At 41.2% G+C, this 24553-nt stretch overlaps 1 protein-coding gene across 3 annotated transcripts in view; it reads right to left on the bottom strand.

The window, feature by feature from the left end:
* The window catches only part of pik3c2a (phosphatidylinositol-4-phosphate 3-kinase, catalytic subunit type 2 alpha), a 140425-nt gene that overhangs the window by 93183 nt on the left and 22689 nt on the right, over positions 1 to 24553 (bottom strand). For all 3 annotated transcript variants that reach the window (XR_005944163.1, XM_041196872.1, XM_041196873.1), the window contains exon 2: positions 3910 to 5127. Coding sequence is in view for 2 of the 3 variants with exons in the window: in XM_041196872.1 (XP_041052806.1) it covers positions 3910 to 5043 (1134 nt within the window). In the remaining variant the exon portion in view is untranslated. The remainder of the gene's footprint in view (positions 1 to 3909; positions 5128 to 24553) is intronic.

Raw genomic sequence — 24553 nt, 5'->3', positions numbered from 1 at the left:
GAGAAAGAGGCAATAGCACACAAAATGCAGCATGCTTAGAAAATTTGAAATAACCATACCCCTTTCTATACACTGGTTTAAGTAGATTGGTGCTGTTTATTTAAGTTGTTCAGGTTCCAAAATATAGGGTATGCAATTTCTGACACTGGGCACTAAAGGGAAGTGATTCCATGTCAGCGCAGAGTGCTAGCAGAACTGACGGCTTTGTTAAGTGTACTAAAGTCAGAAATTTAATGCAAATGGGAAAAACACAAGCTACTTCAGATTCTCATTTTACTTCTAGTAGCTTGGTGAGAGTGTTTTTTCTTTTGTCTCTAAGCTAGGAAACTAACTTACAACAACTTTAGTAAGTTAGTAACTTAAACTGGATAAACCAGTTAGTTTTTTTATTGATTAGTTTAATTAAGAGTATGGAAATGCAGACAGACCAAAGGTGTTCCACAAAACGGTCACCCAGTCTGCGTTTGGTCTCCCCAGTGTAGAGGAGACCGCATTGGCAGCAGTGAGTTCAGTAGGCCAAATTGAAGGAGGTGTAAGTGAAGTGCTGCTTAACCTGAAAGGAGTGTTTGGGCCCTTGGGTGGTGAGGAGGGAGGAGGTAAAGGGGCAGGTATTGCACCTTCTGCAATTGCATCGGAAATTGCTGTGGGAAGGGGAAAAGGCATTGAAGGTGATGGACCAGGCCATGAATGCTCTCCTCTAATCATCATGCCCTTTTTTAAAAATCGACTTATTTTAATCTTTATTCATTGTTTTATCCCCCTTATAACCCCTTTTTCCATCCTTTTTCCCCCCAACCACCATCCCCTCCCCCACTCCATCCCCAAAAAGGTCATGTTACTTGTTCCATGTTGTTCTTTCACATAGTGCTGACCCTTGTTCTGCTATTAACACATTCTGCATTCTTACCTTTATGCCACAATCAGCACCTTATTTAGCCCTTACCACCATTATTAATAATCCCTTTGTCTTTTTGTCCATGACGTCTTTGTCAATCTCTCCTTAGCCCCCACATATCAATGGCCTTCTATTCAGCTTCACTTGCTCCATCCCCCTTAAACAGTATAAATTCCATCACATTTCTTCTTCTCTGTAGCTTTGCAGAAGGGTCATACAGACTCGAAATGGATGCTGTCAGACTTGCCGAGTTTCTCCAGCATGTTCTGTTTTTATTTATAATAAAAAAAAACTAAAACTGAAAAGGTAATCAGCCTGAAATATTAACTATTTCTCACTCCACAGATGCTGAGTATTTCCAGAATTTTCAGCTTTTATTTCAGATTTCCAGCAACTGCAGCGTTTTGCTTTTACATTAAAATAAATAGTATACCAGGTTTTATTACCAAGGGATTGCAGTATACAGCATGGATTTTCATGGAGGTGTGCAGACCCCACGGAGCTTCCAAAATAGAGATATGACTTTCACATCTGAGTCCCACCTGTTTTAGACAGATCCAATTTTTAGCGTTTTCCCTTACATGAGGGAAATCGAACTCAGCAGGACCACTTGAACTCAGTGCTGAGTGTAAACAGACCCGTATTGTCTGCGGCAAGGGACTTAACCTACAGCAAAAACAGAATTACCTGGAAAAACTCAGCAGGTCTGGCAGCATCGGCGGAGAAGAAAAGAGTTGACGTTTCGAGTCCTCATGACCCTTCGACAGAACTAAGTAGAAATAGGAAAGGAGTGAAATATAAGCTGGTTTGTGTGTGTGTGTGTGTGTGTGTGTGTGTGTGTGTGTGTGTGTGTGTGTGTGTGTGTGTGTGTGTGTGGGGGGGGGGTAGAGAAGTGGAGGGGGGTTGTGGTTGTAGGGACAAGCAAGCAGTGATAGAAGCAGATCATCAAAAGATGTCACAGACAACAGAACAAAAGAACACATAGGTGTTGAAGTTGGTGATATATATCTAAACAAATGTGCTAATTAAGAATGGATGGTAGGGCACTCAAGGTATAGCACTAGTGGGGGTGGGGGGAGCATAAAAGATTTAAAAATATTTAGAAATAATGGAAATAGGTAGGAAAAAGAAAAATCTATATAATTTATTGGGAAAAAAACGGAAGGAGGAAGAAACAGAAAGGGGGTGGGGATGGAAGAGGGAGGTCAAGACCTAAAGTTGTTGAATTCAATATTCAGTCCGGATGGCTGTAAAGTACCTAGTTGGAAGATAAAGTGTTGTTCCTCCAGTTTGCGTTGGGCTTCACTGGAACAATGCAGCAAGCCAAGGACAGACATGTGGGCAAGAGAGCAGGGTGGAGTGTTAAAATGGCAAGCAACAGGGAGGTTTGCGTCATTCTTGCGGACAGACCGCAGGTGTTCTGCAAAGGGGTCGCCCAGTTTACGTTTGGTCTCTCCAATGTAGAGGAGACTTAACCTACAGTATGGGAGTCACAAATTTATGGAAAGATGCAAAGGCTCTTGAAGGGCGGGTAGGGTCTGCATAACTGTCATGATGTAAAGTTATTTAACTCCCCAGCTTTTAAAAATGGGAAAAAAAAAGACAGGCTGCAGGTGTCAGTGAGCATTAAACAAACTCTGTTACAGCATTTTTAATAGCTGTTTGTTGACATTTCCCCAAGGGCTCTTTATAAATGCTTAGCCAATTTCCAAAAGTATAATTAGCTCAGCAGGGATGTTCCAAGTTTACAGCTGGATCGACAGCTTAAAGAGGCTATTAAAGGATTAGCTGCCTTCGATATAGGGTATGAATAGGAGTTTATTTGTTTTTAGAAGAGATTAAGTATTTAAGTTTTGAATTGAGTTTCAAATCCCATTCAAGTCTGTATAGTGAAATCTGTATTAGATTTTTAGAACTTTATTTCTTCTCCACATGGCTCCCAAGGTCTGCCTAGAGTGGATGCCAAGTGAGTTGACTTGGGGGTATAAAAGTCATGGTCGGCAGGTTGGGGCGGGGGGGGGCGAAAATAGGGGCAAGGTCTAGAAGGCCTGTAATCTTGCATCACAATTAGGATGAAGTCCCAAAGCACCAAAGCAGGCCCACCTCATCACCCGGCCCCCATAACCACCTCTGCTCTGCTTCTGGAATCAATGGGCCCAACTATCCCTTATCCACACCCCTATTCCCAGAGGAAAGATCGAGACATTCAGGGGCCCTTTTTCTGAGGCAGATGTGGTGAGCCAGGAAATTTCCCAGCTTGAGCTACTTGCCTCAGGAGCGAAAATCCAGGCTATGAGTAAGGAACCCTTACTACAAATATACAGGGCACTGTTGAGGACACATCTGGTGTACTATATGCAGTTTTGGTCTACAAAGCTAAGGAAGGACATATTTGCTCCAGAATGAGTGCAATAAATGTTCATTAGACTGGTTCCTAAGAGATGGGGATTGTTCCATTAAGAGTAGTTGAGTAAACTAAGCCTTGGAGTTTAGAAAAAAATAGGAAGTGATCTAATTGAAACATGGCATCTACCTGGTCAATCCAGATTTAGACCACAGTCTGAGAAAAAGGGGGACAGCCATTTAGGAGATGATGAGAAATTATTTTCACTCAGAACTCTGAATTTTTCTAATTCTCTACCCCAGATTGATGGACTTTTTTGGGTAATAAAGGGAATTAAGGAATATGGGGATAACACAGGAAGGTAGAATTGAGGTAAATGACCTGTCACGATCTTGTTGAATGCCCGGTCAGGCTTGAAGAGCCAAATGGACTACTTCTGCTCCCATTTATGCTCTTGTAATGTAATTCACACAGAACAGAGGTTGAAGAAAGAGGTAAATAATCTATTTTGTAAAACCACCAACTCAAGTTTTACCACAATTCAGTGTTTGAATGCTACTGAAAAATGTATTCCAATATACAGTTCATAGAATTATCAAATTTTTTCATCAGTTAATAGACTAAAAGGTAAAGCACTATGCAAGGTATAGTGAGAGTTTCAATCTCGTACCTGTGAAATTTTGGTGGTCAATCCTTGTATTCGGTCAGAAAACTGTGAACTTGTGGACCGTAAATTAAGAGATAAACTACGTGTCACTGAAACTCCAGATGTAGATTTCCCACTTGGCTGCTTCAATGATGCCCCCTCACTCTTCACATCAGGTTGGCTGCTTTCTGACGGACTCTGTTTTTGCAGCACTTGCTCCCAAGGATCCCCGGCTGCAGTACCTGCATCGATTTTCTGCTCAATCTCGGTTGTACTTTGAGAGAGTTCCAGGTTTTCGATCCTTGCTTTGTTAAGTGGGTCAAGGTCTAACCAATCAAATTTGCTAACATCACTTGAGTTTTCACATACCGGCAGCTTAGGAACCATTGTACTGACTGATTCCAAATCGCTGCTTGACTTACTATTTTTCAAGTATTCTGATGTGCTGGCTATTTTATCGTATAGTTTTGCAAGCTCAGGTGTGACTGTTGAATAAGCAGGTAGAACACCTGTAGGATGTACAGGTGCAGCAGGCTGGAGTGGGAAGGGCATGAACTGATGTGCACGAAGGCCAACATAAACAGGCTCTGAAGGTCGGTATGAAGACTGTCCAGGACCAAAACCATTCTGAAATGGATCAGGCTGTTTAGGGTATGTCACTGGTGTTGCATGATAACCAGGTGTTTGAGCGAGAGGCCTCTGTAATCCACCTGTCCACTGTCCTGCAGGGAATGGTGCCCGACTGAAAAACTGACTGGAGAACGATGGGCTTACAAGAGGGGTATTTGGCAATGTGTGTGGTCGGGTTATTTTTTTAGGACCAAAGTTTTTGTCCAACAGCAATTTTTCCAGTTCAACTGAAGTTAGTTTCTCTATATCTAGGTCGGACAGGGTATCAGCAGCTTGTTTCTTTGAGCTTTCTGCCTCTGGGAAGTGAATGAGATCATACTCCTGGATGGTACTTGGAGATTTCTGGCATGCACTGCTGGCAGACTTCATTGTTTGATCTTCTTTTAGACTTTGGCTTCTCTCCTTCTGCATCTTAGCCAAGGCTTCAGCCTCCATTTGCAGAGCTTCTTCTTTACCAACGGTTCGCTTCCCAGAGTGGCCCACTGTTGCAGGCTGCTTGAACCCATTTCTACTGGATATCTGGGCCATGCCGTTAACTGGTAGATTCCCATTTATCAGAGCAAGTCCAAGTATTCTTAGCTGGGAAATCCCCAGGAATCAGAATCTAGTGCCCTAAAAAAAGAATCATAAAACAATTAGAAATACTCTCCACTCAGTCAGCGTTTTAGCTACACACCCCTTTTAACACTACATTTAGAGCTAACCAATTTAACAATCACTTTCATACCAAGTCAGTTTTGGTGACTTCTTCCAGGCAATTTTACAGCTTTAGGGTCAGATTTAAGTGAAAAAAAAAGTTCAGATTTTTTTTCCAAGTGTTTGTCACATGCCAGGTTATGAAGGGTGACTCTAGCTCTGGCAGGCCATCTGATTTAACAACCTTTTGTTATTAGCTACCAACATACTCATTTGCAGCAACATGTCAGCCCTAAACCTTCCAATCTTCCCTGATTTCTGATGGAGGAAACTTTAATTTACTTCCAACCTTCCCCTAAAAGGTTCCTTAGTTCATGCATTATTCTTATTCAAAACTCTGCTTCTTAAATATGACAGATCATCTTCATTACACAATTTCAAAATGCGCAAGTATTTTTGAACTGCAAGAAGAATAGCAACAGACTTCAAGGCTTAAGCTGGTGGAATGGGCAGACATGACCGCATTAGATTTCATCTGCCACAAATGTCATTTGATATGCTTGTGGGAAGAACAGGGGGAAGCAATATAAAATAAAGGTTGCAATTCTAAAGTGGGTGCAGGACCAATGAGACCTGGGGATATATGTCCACAAATCATTGAAGGTGGCAGGAAAGGTTGAGAAAATTGCTATAATGGTAAACTGGATCCTGGGCTTTATCAACTGAGGCATAGAGTACAAAAGCAAGGAACTTATGAGCCATCTTTGTAAAACACTGGTTTGGACTCAACTTATTGCATCCAATTCTGGCGACCACATTTTAAGAAGAATGCAAAGTCTTTAGAGGGGGCACAGAAAAGACTTAAGGGAATTATGGAGAGAGGCATCAAGGAGCCCTGGCAAAACTGGAGTCAATGGGAATCAAGGGGGAAAACTCTCTGCTGGTTGGAATCATACCTAGCACAAAGGGAGATAGTTGTTGGAGGTCAATCATCTCAGTTTCAGGACATGGCTGCAGGAGATCCTCAGGGTAATGTCTTTGGCCCAACCATTTTCAGCTGCTTCAACAATGACCTTCCTTCCATCACAAGGTCAAAAATGGGGATGTTTGCACAATAGTCAGCACCATTTGTGACTCCTCAGATACTGAAGAAGCCCATGTCCAAATGCAGCAAGGCCTGGACAACATCCAGACTTGGGCTGACAAGTGGCAAGTAACATTCACACCGCACAAGTGCTAGGCAATGACCACCTCCAACAAGAGAGAATCTAACCATCACCCATTGACATTAAATGGCATTACCATCAACATCCTGGGGGGTTAACATTAACCTGCTCTTGTAGCCACAGTACCTGTATGGCTAGTCCAGTTCAGTTTCTGGTCAGAGGCTAGGAATCCTGTCGCAAGTAACTCACCTCCTGACTCACCTAAGCCTGTCCACCATATACAAGACACAAGTCAGGAGTGTGGTGGAATACTCACCTGGATGAGTGCAGCTCCAACAACAATACTCAGGAAGATTGGCATTATCCAGGACAAAGCAGTCTGCCAGATTGTTTGTGGAAGGGGTGCCACTCATTCCCTCCACCACCAATGCACAGTGACAGCAGTTGTACCATCTACATGATGCACTGCAGAAACTCACCAAGGCTCCTAAGGTAGCACCTTTCAAACTCATGACTGCTACCATCTAGAAGGACAATGGCAGTAGATATATAGTGACATCACCACCTGTAAGTTCCCCTTCAAGCCACTCACCATCCTGACATGGGAACTATATCATTGTTCCTTCACTGTCGCTGGGTCAAAATCCTGGAACTCCTTCCCTAACCGTATTGTGGGTATGCCTATGCCACATGGGCCGCAGCAGTTCAAGAAGGCAGCTCACCACCCACCATCTCAAGGGCAATTAGGGATGGGCAATAAATGTTGGCCTAGCCAGCAATGCCCATAACCCGTAAATGAATTTTAAAAAATGCTTCCAAGGATGAAAGATTTTAGTTCAGAATGTTGATGGAATTTTGACAGAGGTGTTCAAAAATTAGGAAGGGTCTGGAAAAAGTAGAGAGAGAAATTGTTCCCACTGGTGGAAGGGGTGAGAACCAAAGGACAATGAGTTAAGGTGAATGGCAAAGAAAAAAAAGTAGCATGACTAAAATCTGTTTGTTTAGTTATTTATTACACACAGCCAGTGGTTAGGATCTGGAATACACTGTCCAAGAGTGTGACGTTCAATTCAAATTGGAGCTTTCAAAAGAGAATTAGATAATTATCCGAAGAGAAGAATATTGCAGGGCTATGGGGAAAGGGCAGGGGAGCAGTAATAACTAAATTGCTCTAGCAGAGAGCAAGCAAGGACACAAGGGGCCAAAAAGGCTCCTTCGGGGCCGTCCTCCGATTGAAGATCATAAGAAATGGAGGAAGTTATGCATGCATCCTCAAAACAAAATGTGTCTCAACAGAGAGGATGCGAAGAAATACAGACAGGTTGAGTGAGTGGGCAACAAGATGGTAGATGGATTATAATGTAGCAAAGTGTGAAGTTATTCACTTTGGACGAAAGAATAGAAAAGCTAAATATCTTTTGAAAAGGTGAAAAACTTGTGTTGATGTTCAAAGAGACTTGGGTATGGTCAAGCAAGGGGTGCAAAACGTTAACACAGGTACAGCAAGCAATGAGGAAGGCAAGTGCCATATTGGCCTTTATTGCAAGGGAATTGGAGTATAGTAATAAAGTAGTCTTGCTAGAATTGTACAAGGTTTTGGTGAGACCACAACTGAGTGTTGTAGTTTGGTCTCCACGTTTAAAAAGATATACTTGCATTGGAGGCAATACAGCGAAGGTTCACTAAATTGGTCCCTGGGAGGATGAGGCTGTCCTGCGATGAGGCACTGAGCAAACTGGTTCTATTTTCTGAGTTGAGAAGAAAGAGGCAATCTCATTGAAATAAACAACATTTTGAAGGGGCTTGATTAGGATAGACACAGAGATTGTTTCCGCTGGTTGGAAATCTAAAATGCTGGGGCACTGTCTCATAAGGGGCCAATCATTTAGGACTGAGTTGAGGGGAAATTACTTCATTCAAAGGGTTGCAAATCTTTGGAATTCTCTGCCCCAGAGGGGTGTGGATGCTCCAGTTTTGAATACATTTAAGACTGGGGTATACTAATTTTGTGTCACTCAGGGAATCAAGGGATATCGGGAACTGGCATGGAAGCAGAATTGAAGCCCAAGATCAGCCATGATGGCATTGAATGGCAGAGCACGCTTGATGGACCATATGGTCTATTCCTGCTCCCTTTTCTATGTTCTTGTGACACAGCTTTCTGGGAAAGAATATATAATCTGTTGTGTATGCACGTATGCTTATAAAGAGTAAGTGTTGCTGCAATTCTATAGGGTTTTGATTAGATGATACCTAAAGCACTGCGGACGGTTTTGGTTTCCTCACCTTAGCAGAGCTGTAAGAATTTTTCCTGAATTGATTCCTGGGACAAGAGGATTATCTTATGAGGAGGGATTGATAGAATGGGAATATTCTTTGGAGTTTAGAAAAGAGAGATGAATTCATTGAAACTCAAAATCCTTAGAAGGCTCGACAGGGTAGATGCAGAGAGAGACTGTTTTCCCTGGCTGGAAAGTCTAGAACTCAGGGTCAGGAGTCACCAATTTAGGACAGATGAGAAATTTCTTCACCTAAGAGGGTTGAATCTTGGCAATGCAACTGTGGTCTTTGTTTGCATAAAGATGATTTACAGCCTGTTTTCAATTTAAACTTCCTTCACTAATTCAAATTCTGCAAGATTGTTCAATTGAGTTGTCTGTCTGAGGCTGAAGACAAATAAATACTTTAGTAAGACTCAACGTTAACCTTGCAAGTTCGTTTCACACTCCAATTTATCGTAAAACAAATAACCTGTTTCTGAAAGCAGCTAGATTAGCCTATAACTATTGTAAATTGATAAAGTTATTCCATTTATCCATCTAATATTTAGTAGATTTGCTTCAAAATCTATAAACCAAGTCATATACTGGTAAATCATTTGTGCTTTAATAATAAAGGAGGGGAGCCAAAATGAAGTGACAAGGATTTTGTTCAACCTTGGGATTCATCACTAATTACCCAGATACTGGCCAGGTAAAGTTACACTCTCGTTCAGAAGAGAGCAAATGCTTGTCTACAGCAAAGCAATTACAGGTTACAGAGCAGTCCATTTACAGTAGTGAAAAGACAGAATATCGTAGGTTATACTGCTGACGTATCCAAAAATCAATAAGCAAGCACCAGGTAAACTATATTTAAATCAACAGTGACAAAAATGGGCCACGTATCAGGCTTGTCCCAGGGGAAGGTAAATAATCTGGAGATTTTACAGCTTAAATTTGAAGGAAACATGGGTCCCTTATCAGATGTGATTATGTCCCACACAGAAAACAAACTGAAATAATGTTGCTAAGATTTCAGTCATTGCTCTCAGGCAAGTCAGATGACATGATGTACTCTGTGAACAAAGCTAAACCTAGGTAACTCAAATCCAATACACATTGCTATCAGTTAATGGAACCTAAAGCCAGCAAAATCCAGGAGCTCTTGGACACAGAATACATTATTCTGTACAAGTTTGAAGAACAATCCATAACTTGACACATGCTGATGCCTACCCTATTGCTCATATGGAAGCCACCCCTCATATGGAGGTCATCCTCAATAAGCTGACCATGCCAAATATCTAATGTTTCTAGACTTGGAAAAAGGGCTTTTGGCATGTATTGTCTTGGTTTAGTCACATTTTGAGTTTGCTGCACTGCAGAGCTGTACAAATTTACTACCATGTCTTTTGGGATAAAGATTGCATCAGTCATGTTTCAGCAGCTGGTGGATTCTGTTCAGAGACTGAGTATTACACCCGGGTGTATATAAATACATTGAAGGTATTTCAGGCATGAGATTTACACTTCAATCAACAGCACTGATTTAAGACTAAGAACTATAATCTCAGCATGGTTTTAGATCCCCAAACATTCCTCCTGAACCAAAAATCAAGTAACAGTTATCATCCAATTGCTGTATGCTTGATTTTGCAGTGTGTGAAATAGCTGTTGTGTACAGCTATAACAGGGTTACTACACTTCAAACTAATTTATACTTTTAAAAGGAAGTATTGAAACAGTTCTAAAGGAACCATATGAAGTCAAAACTTTTTCAACCAGATATTCTCAATTATGGCATTTCAGGAAGTGCCAAACTTTCATAATTAGGAATTTACAAAATGAAGAAAATTGTAAACACAACCATTCATACAGTACTTTTACCAGCAACACAGTTAGGAGTCATGACTGAATGGTGTTTACTATGTATGGACGAAGGCCTACCAGCAGTTTTGGCCTCACTAGGTCTGTAATCATTCCTGGTAGAATGCAGTCAATTCATAGCTTTTTTTGAAGTTGTATTAAATGCAGCATTCTGGTCATTAACTAGCATTCTGGCTTGGACTTAAATAGCTAAAGAAAAATTTAATTACATTGAAAAGATAAAACATGTTTAGAATTAATCAAGTGGATACAGAAGATTAGATTGCATCCATCAGAATTACAATCTGCAACTGTACATACTTTTCATGAAGTTTGAGCACAAAATACAAAGTGAAAATGGAGGCAAGAGGAGCACAAACTGAGAATTTTCACTCGGTCCTAAAAGTATCATTTTTCTGCTGCCTTAAAACTACTGCTTTAGTTTAAATAAGGCTTTAGAAACTGTTGACCATACTAATGTTAGCCTGGTACAGTTGGTAGCACTTTCATTTGAGTTAAAAAGGAGGGGCTGAAGGTCCACTCCAAGCCTAATCTAGCCTAACAAGCCAAAGCAGTTCTAACCCACCTTGCCAATGACACCCAAAGATTTCATAAAACTTTAAATTGTCCCAAGGTACTTTCAGTATTACATGACTGAACAAGAGTGCATTATTCTAATGAAAACTGGTGCAACTGTGTAGAGGTGATCAAGAGAAATTGTTGATGGTGTTCAAAAATGAAGGAATTCTACAGTTGAGTGAATCAGAGATTGCTTTTACTGACTGAAGAGTCTAAATGAGAGCACATAGATCTAAGATTCAGGACAGAGGGCACCTAGCTTTTCTGAAGAAGAAAGCTGCAAGACTATGGATTGTATTATGAATGCTAGTGATTGAAATTAATTTAAGAATAGTGACTTGTTGAATAAAAAAGGAAATTGAAATGAAAAGGAACTGGCTAAGCACATGAACGTTGGCCTTTATTATGAAGGGGGATTGAACTTAAAAGTAGGGAAGTCTTGTTACAACTATATAGGGCATTGGTGAGGCCATTCCTCAAGTACTACATACAGGTTTGGTCTCCTTATTTAAGGATGTACTTGCATTGGAGGCTGTTCACAGATGGTTCACTAGGCTGATTCCTGGGATGAAAGAATTGCCTTATGGAGGAAACATTAAGCAGGTTGGGCCTATACTCATTGGAGTTTAGAAGGATTATTTTTTATTCATTCAAGGGATGTGTGCGTTGCTGGCTAGGCCAGCATTTATTGCCCATCCCTAATTGCCCTTTAAGGTGGCGATGAGCTGCCTTCTTGAACTGCTGCAGTCCATGTGGTGTAGGTACATCCACAGTGCCGTTAGAGACAGGGTTCCAGGATTTTGACCCAGCGACATTGAAGGAACAGCGAACTATTTCTAAGGGTGATGAGTGTCTTGGAGGGGAACATCCAGGTGGTGGTGTTCCCATGCCTCTTCCGCCCTTGTCCTTTTAGATGGTAGTGGTTGTGGGTTTGGAAGTGGTTGTGGCTGTCGAAGGAGCCTTGGTGAGTTTCTGCAGTGCATCTTGTAGATGGTACACACTGCTGCCACTGTGCATCGGTGGTGGAGGGAGTGAATGTTCGTGGATGTGGTGCCAATCAAGCAGGCTGCTTTGTCTGGATGGTGTCAAGCTTCCTGAGTGCTGTTGGAGCTGCATTCATCCAGCTAAGTGGAGAGTATTCCATCACACTCCTGACTTGTGCCTCACAGATGGTGGACAAGCTTTGGGGAGACAGAAGGAGAGTTACTCGCCACAGGATTCCTAACCTCTGACCTGCTCTTGTAGCCACAATATTTATATGTCTAGTCCAGTTCAATTTCTGGTCAATGGTAACTCCCTGGATCTTGATAGTGGGGGATTCAGTGATGGTAATGCCATTGAACATCAAAGGGTGATGGTTAGGTTCTCTCTTGTTGGAGATGGTCATTGCCTGGCACTTGTGATATGAATGTTACTTGCCACTTGTCAGCTCAAGCCTGGATGTTGCTGTATTTGGACATGGACTGCTTCAGTATCTGAGTCGTCGTGAATGTTGCTCAACATTATGCAATCATCAGCGAACATCCCCACTTCTGACCTTATGATGGAGGGAAGATCATTGTTGAAGCAACTGAAGATGGTTGGGCCTAGGACACTACTCTGAGGAACTCCTGCAGTCATGTCCTGAAGTTGAGACGATTGACCTCCAACTACCGCAACCATCTTCTTTTCTGCTAGATACGACTCCAACCAGCTGCAGGTTATTGCTAAGCAAAAGCCGCTTGATAGCACTGTTGATGACCTTTTCCATCACTTTACTGATGATTGAGAATAGGCTGATGGGGTGATAATTGGCCAGTTTAGATTTTTCCTGCTTTTTGCATACAGGACATACCTGGGCAATTTTCCACATTGTCGGGTAGATGCCCATGTTGTAGCTGTACTAGAACAGCTTGACTAGGGATATGGGGTAATCTAATTCCATATAAGATTCTGAGGGGGCTTGACAGGGTAGCTGCTGAGAGGATGTTTCCCCTCATCAGGGAATCTAGAACTAGGGGGTACAGTTTCAGAATAAGAGATTTCCCATATTAAAAAAAAAGTGAGATATGGGGAAGTTTAATCGTCCCCCCACCCCGGAGATTAATGTAGGCTAGGTCATCGAATATATTCGAGGCAGAGTTAGACAGATTATTTTTGATCTTCAAAGGAATCAAGGGTTATGAGGGACAGGCAGGTGAATGGAGTCGAGGCCACAATCAGATCAGCCATTTTCTTATTGAATGCAAAACAGGCTCATGGGGCCAAATGGCCTACGCCTTCTCCTTTTTCTTATGTTACGTGCTTGCATGGGATTTGGGCTCATGTAGAGGATAAACACCAACATGGATGAGTTGGACCAAATGACTTGCTGATGTTGCAACTTCTATGATTAGTTTGAACTTTAAAAGTTCTGGAATCAGAAGTGGAATTTAATTTCCATTTCAAATCAGTGCAATTTCATACCTACTTATCAAGCCTCCTGGGTGAATTAAGTTGACATGTGCACACCTGTGAGCCATGTTCAATTTGTCATCTTTTGATCACAAATGTTGCAAATTGTATAGCACCCAAAATGAATTATGACTACTTCATAGGTCTAATAACATGCAAAAAGCACATGATCTTTAGGACAATTTGCAATAAGCATTTGATTAAAAGCTTTGCACATATGACATAGTGAGAAACAGAGCAACCAAGCAAAAATAGAAGAGTCACTGCTAATTTTAAATTTTTGCAATTCCTTTCCTAAGTCCTAGTACAACCTTGGTTGAACAGTTTGATGTTGATGATGTGATTTACAGATGCATATGATTTTATTTGTTCTAGGAACATTAAAAGTATCAGCAACCCCTTTTTTTCAACAAAAACTCGTTATTAATCATGAAAGGAATTTAAAAAGGAACATCAATAGTTAAGCCACTGTACACAAGTGCTGCTCTTACATGTGATAGAATATCCTGAATGAAATAAACAGCATACTGTAACATAGTGACTGTATTACAGGACTAGGAATCTAGATACATGAGTGCAAATCCCAGCTGGGGAATTTAAATTCAGTTAAACAAATAAATCTGGAATAAAAAGCCAATATCAGTAATGGTGACTATTAGGTTTTTACAACAATCCATCTGATTCACTAATGTCCTTGAGGGAAAAAAATTTTATCTATGTAACTCCAGATCAACTGTAGTGTGGTTGACTGTTAACGGTTCTCCTGCAATGGCTTAGCAAGCCTCTCAGATGGACCAAAATGCTCTGACAAAGCACAAGCAAAGATGAACAACCTGGCATCAAACTAGGCATCAGACCTGGACCCAAGAAAAGGAATACCCAGCCCAGTCAAAGTCCTATTCACTATTGTGGAAAGATAGGGAGATCTTTTCCCTAGACTTCTGGACTCATACCTGTAGGCCAACATCCCAAACTCTGGGTTTGCCCTATCCAACTGGCAGGACACCTCGCCAGAAGCGACAGATACAGTAGTATACAATCAGGAGGGAGAGGATCTTGGAGTGCTCAACATTGACTCTGGTCCCAAAAAGTCTCCTAACATCACTTTAATTTGACCAGCCACATTTATAGAGCAGGTCAAAGGCTGGATATTCTATGTTGAATCACTCAACTCCTGATTTCCCAAAGCCTTTCCACTATTTACAAAGCCCACGTCATGAGGTTTTTCAATTCATGGGGTGCAGGTGTGTCACGAAACCATTATATTTTTCATAATATTATTAGGGGATATTGTAAAGTAGATGTGCATGTGTGCGCGTGCACGCACATCTGATTTAATTTAGAGACGGATACACTGCAAGGTTAACTTATCAAAAAGAGTTAGGTGTAAAAAGGCATTTGAAATGCTAATGAGTGAGTTCAGGTATAGCCAGCAAATAGGGTGTGAATGAAATTTGCATTTTTAGATAAGGGGAAAAGTTGTTGGATTTTTAAAGACACATGGCAAGATTATGATGTTGATTTTTCCCCAGAAGTGCTGGCCATAATGACAACATAAATTTTTTAATGGGGAAAATAAATTCCAAAGGCATGGGAGAACAATGGGATTTACAGATTAAATAAGGAGAAATATATTTAAAAGGATGGAAGGTAACATGTAGGGTGGCCGTTTGAGATCTGAAAAGGTACACCATATGAAACAGACTTGGGGAAAAGACTCTAGCCATTTTGCAGAAGTCTGCTGCTCAGAACCAAAGTTGTCTTAAAAGCTTTTGGAATTCCACTGTTGCTTGGGGCCTTGTGGTAACCTTGCTGGGTTGCCTTTAAATTTAAAATCTATTTTGGGCTGTTGCCTTAAAGTGGATGTGTAGTTGGGAGTCTGGTTAATTAGGAATTTTGGGAATTGTTATAATATTAAGTAACTATAATCTTATGTATTTATTTTATTCTCTTTTGTTAGTAAATGTTTTAATTTAATTTTTAAAATCCCTAAGGTGTTTGTGGATTCATTACTGCTGAATTCAGCACACAAACCTTCTCGTAATAAATACAAATTGCAAAACCATTGTGATAGCATGGCCAAGTTTCCCTTGTGGATTTGATCAGCCTCACAAATGCCACCTGCCATTACAGATGTCACTGGAAAGGTCAGCATTTGTTGCCCATCCCCCACTGCCTTGAGAAGGTCGTGGTGGTGAGCTGCTTTCTTGAGCCGCTGTAGTCCATCTGGTGCAGGCACACCCACATTGCTGTTAGGAATGGAGTTACAGGATTTTGATCCTGTGACATTGAAGAAACAGCAACATAGCTCCACATCAGAATGGTTTGAATCTTGGAGAGGAAATTGCAGCTGGTGATGTTACCTCGAGTCTGCTGCCCTTGTCCTTCTAGGTAGACAAGGTTGTGGGTTTGGAAGGTGCTGGCAGAGCAAACTTAGCAAATTGCTGCAGTGCATCTTGTATATGGTACACACTTAGCTTTCTTTGCTGCAGAGTTTATTGATTTAATTCACAGCAAACACTACTCCGTACCATCAATGTCCCAGCTATCCCCATTTATAATTTTCAGAATAGTCAACCTAAATGGAGTTGGTATATTTGGTGACCAATTTTGGGCCTTCGGAGGTGCCGTGTTTGACCGGTTCCCCTGGTGCTCTGGATCTCCCTGACTGAGATGGTGTGGTGCTTGCTGTAGGCAATGAGGTGCGAGGCCTCGGCAGCGATGAGCTCGGAAATGTCAAAAACCAAGGAGTTCGTGACACTCATGGCCTTGACGAGATCCTGGTGGAAGGGTGGACCTGGGTCAACACCCGGCACACAGGTGGAATAGCTCTGCTTGCAAGATTTCCTCCACTTCTTGGTGACTTTAGTCAGCAACTGCTTTGACGCCTTGCAGGACATACTGCCCTAACCACAGCTGCCACCACTCAACTTGGCCCAACTCAAGTCAGCCTATCCCCATTTCTCAGTGCACAAATACCCATCATCTGTTTAACATTGTAATTGTCATTAAACCGTAACAACGTAATTAGTAAGACATTGACACACAGTGTGGCTACTGTGTATCAGTGGTGGAGGGAGTGAATGTTTAATTTGACAAAGCAGGCTGCTTTGTCCTGCCTGGATGGTGTAGAGCTCCTTGAGTGTTGTTGGAGCTGCACTCATCCAGGCAAGTGGAGAGTATTCCATTACACTCTCGACTTGTGCTTTGTAGATGGTCGACAGGCTTTGGGGAATCAGGAGGTGAGTTACTTGTCGCAGGATTCCTAGCTTCTGACCTGCTCTTGTAGCCAGAGTAAATGGCTAGTCTAGTTGAGTTTCTGGTCCATGGTAAACCCCAGGATATTATGGAATGCAATCCACTTGCCTGGGTAAATGCAGTTCCAGCACTCGAGCAGCTTGACATAACCTAGGACAAAGCAGTCCATTTCATTGTTTAAGGTGGTAAACAGTGTACCATTCATTCCCCATCAGTACACAGTGTACTATCTAGAAGATGCATTACAACTGTCAAGGCTTTTGCAACGCCTCCTCCAAAACCCGTGACCATTACCACATAGAAGGCAAAGAGCAGTAGACATACAAGAACACAATCAAAGTTCCCTTCTAAGTTAACACCATCCTGACCTGGAAATCCATGTTCCTTAATCGTCACTGGATCAAAATCCAGGAACTCACCAACTAACAGTATGGAAGACAACATGCAGGTTGCAGTAGTTCAAGGCAGCAGCCTCCAACCACCTGCTCAAGGACAGTTGGGTGTTGGCTCAACCTTTCAAAATAAACTTTTTTGGGCTACAAGGCACTAGAAACCTTCTAATAAGATTTTAAATATTGTAAAGTATTTAGATCAATAAGAAACAGCCTGCTTGGTTGATTTGTCTATAGTAAATGTTTCTGTATGTATATTTTTCCGTCATTTTCTGTTATTTTTAAAAATAAGCATTTTTGTATGGATTTCCAGTCCCGTTCCTGTGACTAGCCTGATTTTAGTGACAAACACAATTGTGGCCGTATATACTTATTTGATGGATCCTGGAGGGGTGGGGAAGGAGGCGGAGAAGCTGTATCCTTCTACCTATTAAAATCTCAATTATTTAAAAACTAAATCAAACTTTAAAAAGAGTCAGTTCCAATAAATGACTGAATATCCATTTGCAGAGAAGCACTGGTGGAGACGTTATGGAGCTGGGGAATTATAGGCCAACTGAATCACTGAAAAAAAAAAAGCAGCTGTAGGCACTGTTACACATTTATAATAAAAAAAGGTCTGCTTTGTGCACAGTGAACAAATATGACAGCAAAGCTTTCTTCTATGCAACATTAAATTTCTAAGCTGTAGTAAGCATATTGATCTCTTATCAATTATAGAGATGGATAATAAATGTGCCCTTGTTGGGGTCACCCACATCCAGAGAATAAAAGTTAGGTGTAGTATTCACTTAGTCATAATCTCAAACAAAGACACAGTTTCAGCATGGTCTGCATTAAGCAGGCAAGTTTTAGGAAAATGCAGAAGCGGATTCTTTAATTTTGATAATTGCTGTGACAGAAATCAACTCTCAATTTTTATAATAATTGGTTTTAATTTTCAAATTATTTCATATTAAATACAAATCAATAGAACTATGAAAAAGGGAGGGTGGGGAGAGAATACGTTGGTTTGATACCAGAAATTGGAAATTAAAATAGGATCAAAATCAGAATTCATGTGGGACACCATGATTACAATACACAACTTGGAAGCAGAATTAAAAGCAGAGTTGATAAAAGTGATCCAGTTTCCTATCAAAAAGGATTGTTCAAACACAAGTCAGCATGGTCTGTAGGATAGCTGTAGAATGCAATTTTGGTCAGTCAGTTCATCCTGCATTTATTTGCACAATTGTTGAAATATTAGGGATTTAAATAAACAGAAAAGATAGACTTGCATTTACAGCGCCTTTAATGACCAGAGCAAACAGCACTGTATAATGATCAGTTCATCTGTTTTTGTGATCTTGATTGAGGGAAAAATATTGACCAGGACACCATGGATAAAACACCCCCCCGCCCACCCACACCACCTTTGAAATAGTGCCACGTATTCTTTTACAACCACCAGAGACAGCAGATCAGTTTAACATCTTGTCTGAAAGATGGCACCTCTGACAGTGCAGCAGTCCCTCGGTACTGCACTGGAATGTCAACCTAGATGCTTGCGTTCAAGGATAAGGACTTGAACCCACAACCTTCTGATTCAGAGGAAAGAGTATTAAGTAACACTGATGACTGTGACAGTGGATGATTCTACCAGATGTTGAGAATTTAAGTAAAATCATTCCCTGCCACCTCAATTGATTGTTTCAGCATCATCCAACCAAATCAACTCAAAGGCAGAACTAAAGACTCAATGAGCATACCTTGCTTCTGCTCCCGCCCATTATTGCAGACATACGAATCAGAGGCAGAAAAGTTCAACATGGAGTCAGAAGTTGAGTGCTCTCACTTCCTCAAAAATTATCTACAACTAAACAGGCAGCTAAAAAAAGTAGCTCCCTGTTTAAACAATTTTCTGCTTTTGCTGGGGTATGCAGATGGCACAAACCACTTAAGGGTTTACTTGGATATCAATTCACTTTTATCCTTTCTGAAACCAATTCTGAAATAAAACCAACATTTTGAATACTTACATCTTTTTGTTCTCACTGCTAGTCTCTGGAGGTTAGGTAGAAGCGATATATGAGCTAGACTGTTTTGCTTGCAAATGTAGAATGCACTGTCAGCTAATATTATTGTAGGCACGATGCTATAAATAATTTCATGTCACAAACATTCACCTGAGCTTGGAACCCGAATAAATAAATGTATATTATTTATCGAGATCTGTGCTGCTCATAAGCACAGCACTTATTGCCCACGCCTAGATGGTGAGAATTTGATGGTGGACTGGCCTGTCGAAGGGTCATGAGGACTCGAAACGTCAACTCTTTTCTTCTCCGCCGATGCTGCCAGACCTGCTGAGTTTTTCCAGGTAATTCTGTTTTTGTTTTTGTCTTGATACAACTTGTTTGATACAGCTGATTCTCGCTTCAAGAGCTTTTTGAGGAGAACCTTCCATATATTTCACTAACTTTGAATGAAGTGCTTTCTGACATCATCTTGAACAGCCTAGCTCTACTTTCTGCACTCCCCATTTGAGGAAATAGTTTCCATCTACCCTCCCAAATCCTTTAATTACCTTAAACACCTCAAATTATTTCCTGCTTAGTTTACCACACCCTGGCCATCTCTAATCTTCTAGATTCAAAGTAACCTGTTTAATCCAAACTCCTAATTTAAATTAGTTGTATTAAGCGAAGCAGTTGTTTTTTTTCAGAAAAATTTACATTTACTGATTTTATTTCTGGATTTAAATAAAAATGAAGTCAAATTTTCAAACTCCCATAGTAGGATCTGAACTCTCATTCTCTGGATTACCAGTTTACTCATGTAGCAACTACATTAGAATACCTTTTTTTTTTAGAAAAATACTTCTATATCACCTTTGTAAAAGTTCTTTTAAATTGATGCAAAATTACTGGTGGCCCCAAAATGGCATTGCGGTTACATATAACAGGCCTGGATTTCAAACATCAACATTTTCAATACAAAAGGCTGCTTATACCCCAATCAGAAGGAAGGATAAATATATGACAAGCAAGTTACTTATGATCAGCATGCAAACTTTTAGGCACTGCAATGGCAAAAGCCAGTGTGCTTAAGCTAAGTCCTCCACTGTAAATCAAAATTATGAAGCCATGGAAGAAGTTAAGAGTTGGTTAGTGTCCCTCACATCTCATTTTCATATAGACTGTCTATTTCAGTGTTGTGCAGACAAATGCGCAACAGGCACAGCAGAATATTTTTGGTCCTATAGTGTCAGAGGAAGAAGTGAGGTGGAACAATGCAAAAATACATTTTCATCTGATGCCATAATCAGATGATTCAGTTGAAACTGAGGCGATATCTACCCCCTCAACTCCACAACCTCATTGTGTGAAACTACAAGATCAAACCCAGATTCAACCCTCCCTTAACATATTTTATTAATTGATAATCCAACCTGCTGTGCCAGTAGGTTACCCATGAATCTATTTCCTGCTTGGGTTACCAGGCCCTGGCAAAAAAATATTTTACATTAGTGATTATTAATTGCATGTTGGTTAATGCAACACATGTAATCCAATGCTCTCTTCACCCCACTAACCCACGCTCCTCCCTGAAAAATATTTTTTTAAACACACAAGGACAGCAATACTATAAACTAGCTTTTTGGATTTTTTTTAGTTCAACTTTAAACAGCAACAGGAAACTGGCTGTATCACAAGATCCACAGTCGTACAAAGAAAACAAAATGCTTTGGAGGGAGATGAAAGAACATGGAAATTTGTAAAGAAATGATTGGCTGGGTGCCCGAACAAATAGAAGCCTTCAAATGTTACACTTTGCTTCCTGCACAACATAAAGATAGCACAATTTCCTTAATTGAAACAGCATTTAAACACAAAGTACTCATGTCAAACTGATAAACAAATTCAGTTAGATCAATTTAGGGTAAGCAAACAAAACCTTAGAAGGATACGTAAATGCAAAATACTGCGGCTGATATAAATCTGAAACAAAAATAGAAAATGCTGGAAAAACTCAGCAGGTCTAACAGCATCATTGGAGAGAGAAAGAAAAGTTAATGTTTCGAGTCCGTATGATGCTTTTTCAGAAGAGTCAGTTTATTGTACATTTAGGTATTTCTTGGGAGCTCCTACAATGAACTAATCAAGACTGGCTACTTCAAATTAAAAACTCATTGAAATTATAAGGAGGCACCATACAGTGCAGGTGTCACCTGAAATGGATTAAAAGTCAGTTAGTCATTATGATTGGATGAAGTCTCTTGGCTTTGGTGGATATGAGAATCTACCAGGGGAAAATTAGGAGCTAGCTCCTTGTGCATCCACAACTTGGTACAAAATATCACTTAAATTATTTATACTTTCCATATCTCCAATGCTAAGGAGAAAAATCAATAAAACTGTTGTTTCAATGTGAATGCACAAAGGACAAGCAGTTCCCAACATCCATTCTTACGGCAGCAAAAGAAAAAAAATCAAACATGTTTAAAAGGCAAGTATATATTGTCCAAGTGAGCTAGGTTAAAATGGTACTTAACAGTGCAACGTCAGATTGCAATATTATAAATGTAATGTTTGTTGAATGCCAATACTCAATGATCTAAAAACATCTTTCAAAATTCTCTTTGAATTCTGCTCATGTTTTTAAACAAAAAATTAAGCCAACAGCATTAAATGGTATGAAACACTATCAGAACAAGTTATCAATCACAGGGAAATTTGAAATAAAAGTTGGAAAATTCTTAAGGAATGTTTGGCTTTTGTGCCAAACACATGTGCCCCTCATTTCAGCTAAGAGTTAAATAGAAACAATTATCCTATCTGGCCAGATCACAGATTCTCAATTCCTGAGGATGTGCGGCGCCAGTTACCGTTCCCGTAAACTGAACAGCAAAGCAAAAACATTGCAGCGTTTCACTTTCCATCCACACACCCTGTATACACTACTACCAAACTAAAAAAAAGGTACATGCACCATTTTTACTCCACTCCTCGTTATTTTGCATTTTATTTCTTTAAATGATAGTGGTGTGGGTGGGTTGAATGATTTTTTGAAAATTGTATAGACTTTGGTTAATACTTCACTATACAAAAGATTAAATACTCCTATAGTTTACTTTTAGATTCAGGTGGAGTAGGGAAGAAAGATTTAATGACTCTACAAGGGCATCTTGGAGAAACAATGGATCTCCTTGAGCTGCAGATCAAACTAAATTGGTACTGCTAGTTGCAGTTCAGCTTGAATCATATTTGAAACCAAATTCAGAGTTAAACTTACAACATGCCACAGATATTTTTTATTGATTTCATCAATCTGGGTGCAGTGTTTTCATAAATCACAGTTTACAATCTGGTTCTCATAGCTACCCAGGTGCGATACAACCATAAAAACAAAAAACTGCGGATGCTGGAAATCCAAAGTAAAAACAGAATTACCTGGAAAAAAAAAAGGTCTGGCAGCATCGGTGGAGAAGAAAAAAGTTGACGTTTCGAGTCCTCATGACCCTTCAACAGAATTGAGTGAAATTAGGAGAGGGGTGAAATACAAGCTGGTTTAAGGTTTCGGGGGGGGGGGGAGCGGTTGGGGAAAGAGGGGGGTGTAGTTGTAGGGACAAGCAAGCAGTGATAGGAGCAGATAATCAAAAGATGTCACAGACAAAAAAGAATAAAGGAGGTGTTGAAGACGGTGATATTATCTAAACGAATGTGTTAATTAAGAATGGATGGCAGGACAGAAAAGGTACAGCTCTAGTGGGGGTGGGGTGGAATAAGACTAACCGTGCATACAAGGTATAGAGTTAAAAATAGTGGAAATAGATGGAAAAAGAAAAATCTATATAAATTATTGGAAAAAACAAAAGGCAGGGGGAAAGAAATGGAAAGGGGGTGGGGATGGAGGAGGGAGTTCAAGATCTAAAGTTGTTGAATTCAATATTCAGTCCGGAAGGCTGTAAAGTGCCTAGTCGGAAGATGAGGTGCTGTTCCTCCAGTTTGCCTTGGGCTTCACTGGAACAATGCAGCAAGCTAAGGACAGACATGTGGGCAAGAGAGCAGGGTGGAGTGTTAAAATGGCAAGCGACAGGGAGGTTTGGGTCTTTCTTGTGGACAGACCGCAGGTGTTCTGCAAAGCGGTCGCCCAGTTTACGTTTGGTGTCTCCAATGTAGAGGAGACCGCATTTGGAGCGACGAATGCAGTAGACTAAGTTGGGGGAAATGCAAGTGAAAGGCTGCTTCACTTGAAAGGAGTGTTTGGGCCCTTGGACAGCGAGGAGAGAGGAAGTGAAGGGGCAGGTGTTGCATCTTTTGCGTGGGCATGGGGAGGTGCCGTAGGTGGGGGTTGAGGAGTAGGGGGTGATGGAGGAGTGGACCAGGGTGTCCCAGAGCGAACGATCCCTACGGAATGCCACCGGGGTGGGGGGGGGGGGGAATGTGGTTGGTGGTGGCATCATGCTGGAGTTGGCGGAAATGATCCTTTGAATGCGGAGACTGGTGGGGTAATAAGTGAGGACAAGGGGGACCCTATCATGTTTCTGGGAGGAAGGAGAAGGCGTGAGGGTAGATGCGCGGGAGGTGAGCCGGACCATGGTTGAGGGCCCTGTCAATGACCGTGGGTGGAAAACCTTGGTTAAGGAAGAAGGAGGACATGTCAGAGGAACTGTTTTTGAAGGTAGCATCATCAGAACAGATGTGACGGAGGCGAAGGAACGGAGAGAATGGGATGGAGTCCTTACAGGAAGCGGGGTGTGAGGAACTGTAGTCGAGGTAGCTGTAGGAGTCGGTAGGCTTGTAATGGATATTGGTGGACAGTCTATCACCAGAAATTGAGACAGAGAGGTCAAGGAAGGGAAGTGTCAGAGATGGACCATGTAAAAATGATGGAGGGGTGGAGATTGGAAGCAAAATTAATAAATTTTTCCAGGTCCCAACGAGAGCATGAAGCAGCACCAAAGTAATCATCGATGTACCGGAGAAAAAGTTGTGGGAGGGGGTCGGAGTAGGACTGGAACAAGGAATGTTCCACATACCCCATAAAGAGACAGGCATAGCTGGGGCCCATGCAGGTACCCATACTACACCTTTTATTTGGAGGAAGTGAGAGGAGTTAAAGGAGAAATTGTTGATGCACCAGCCAGATGGAGGAGAGTAGTGGTGGATGGGGATTGTTCAGGCCTCTGTTCGAGGAAGAAGCTAAGGGCCCTCAGACCATCCTGATGGGGGATGGAGGTGTAGAGGGATTGGACGTCCATGGTGAAGAGGAGGCGGTTGGGGCCAGGGAACTGGAAATTTTTGATGTGACGTAAGGAGTCAGAGGAATCACGGATGTAGGTGGGAAGGGACTGGACAAGGGGAGAGAGAAGGGAGTCAAGATAACGAGAAATGAGTTCCGTGAGGCAGGAACAGGCTGACACGATTGGTCTGTCGGGACACTGTTTGTGGATTTTGGATAG

The sequence above is a fragment of the Carcharodon carcharias genome, chromosome 10 (assembly GCF_017639515.1).
Source record: "Carcharodon carcharias isolate sCarCar2 chromosome 10, sCarCar2.pri, whole genome shotgun sequence".
Taxonomy (NCBI): Eukaryota; Metazoa; Chordata; class Chondrichthyes; order Lamniformes; family Lamnidae; genus Carcharodon; species Carcharodon carcharias.
This window is presented reverse-complemented; position numbering and strand designations above follow the sequence as displayed.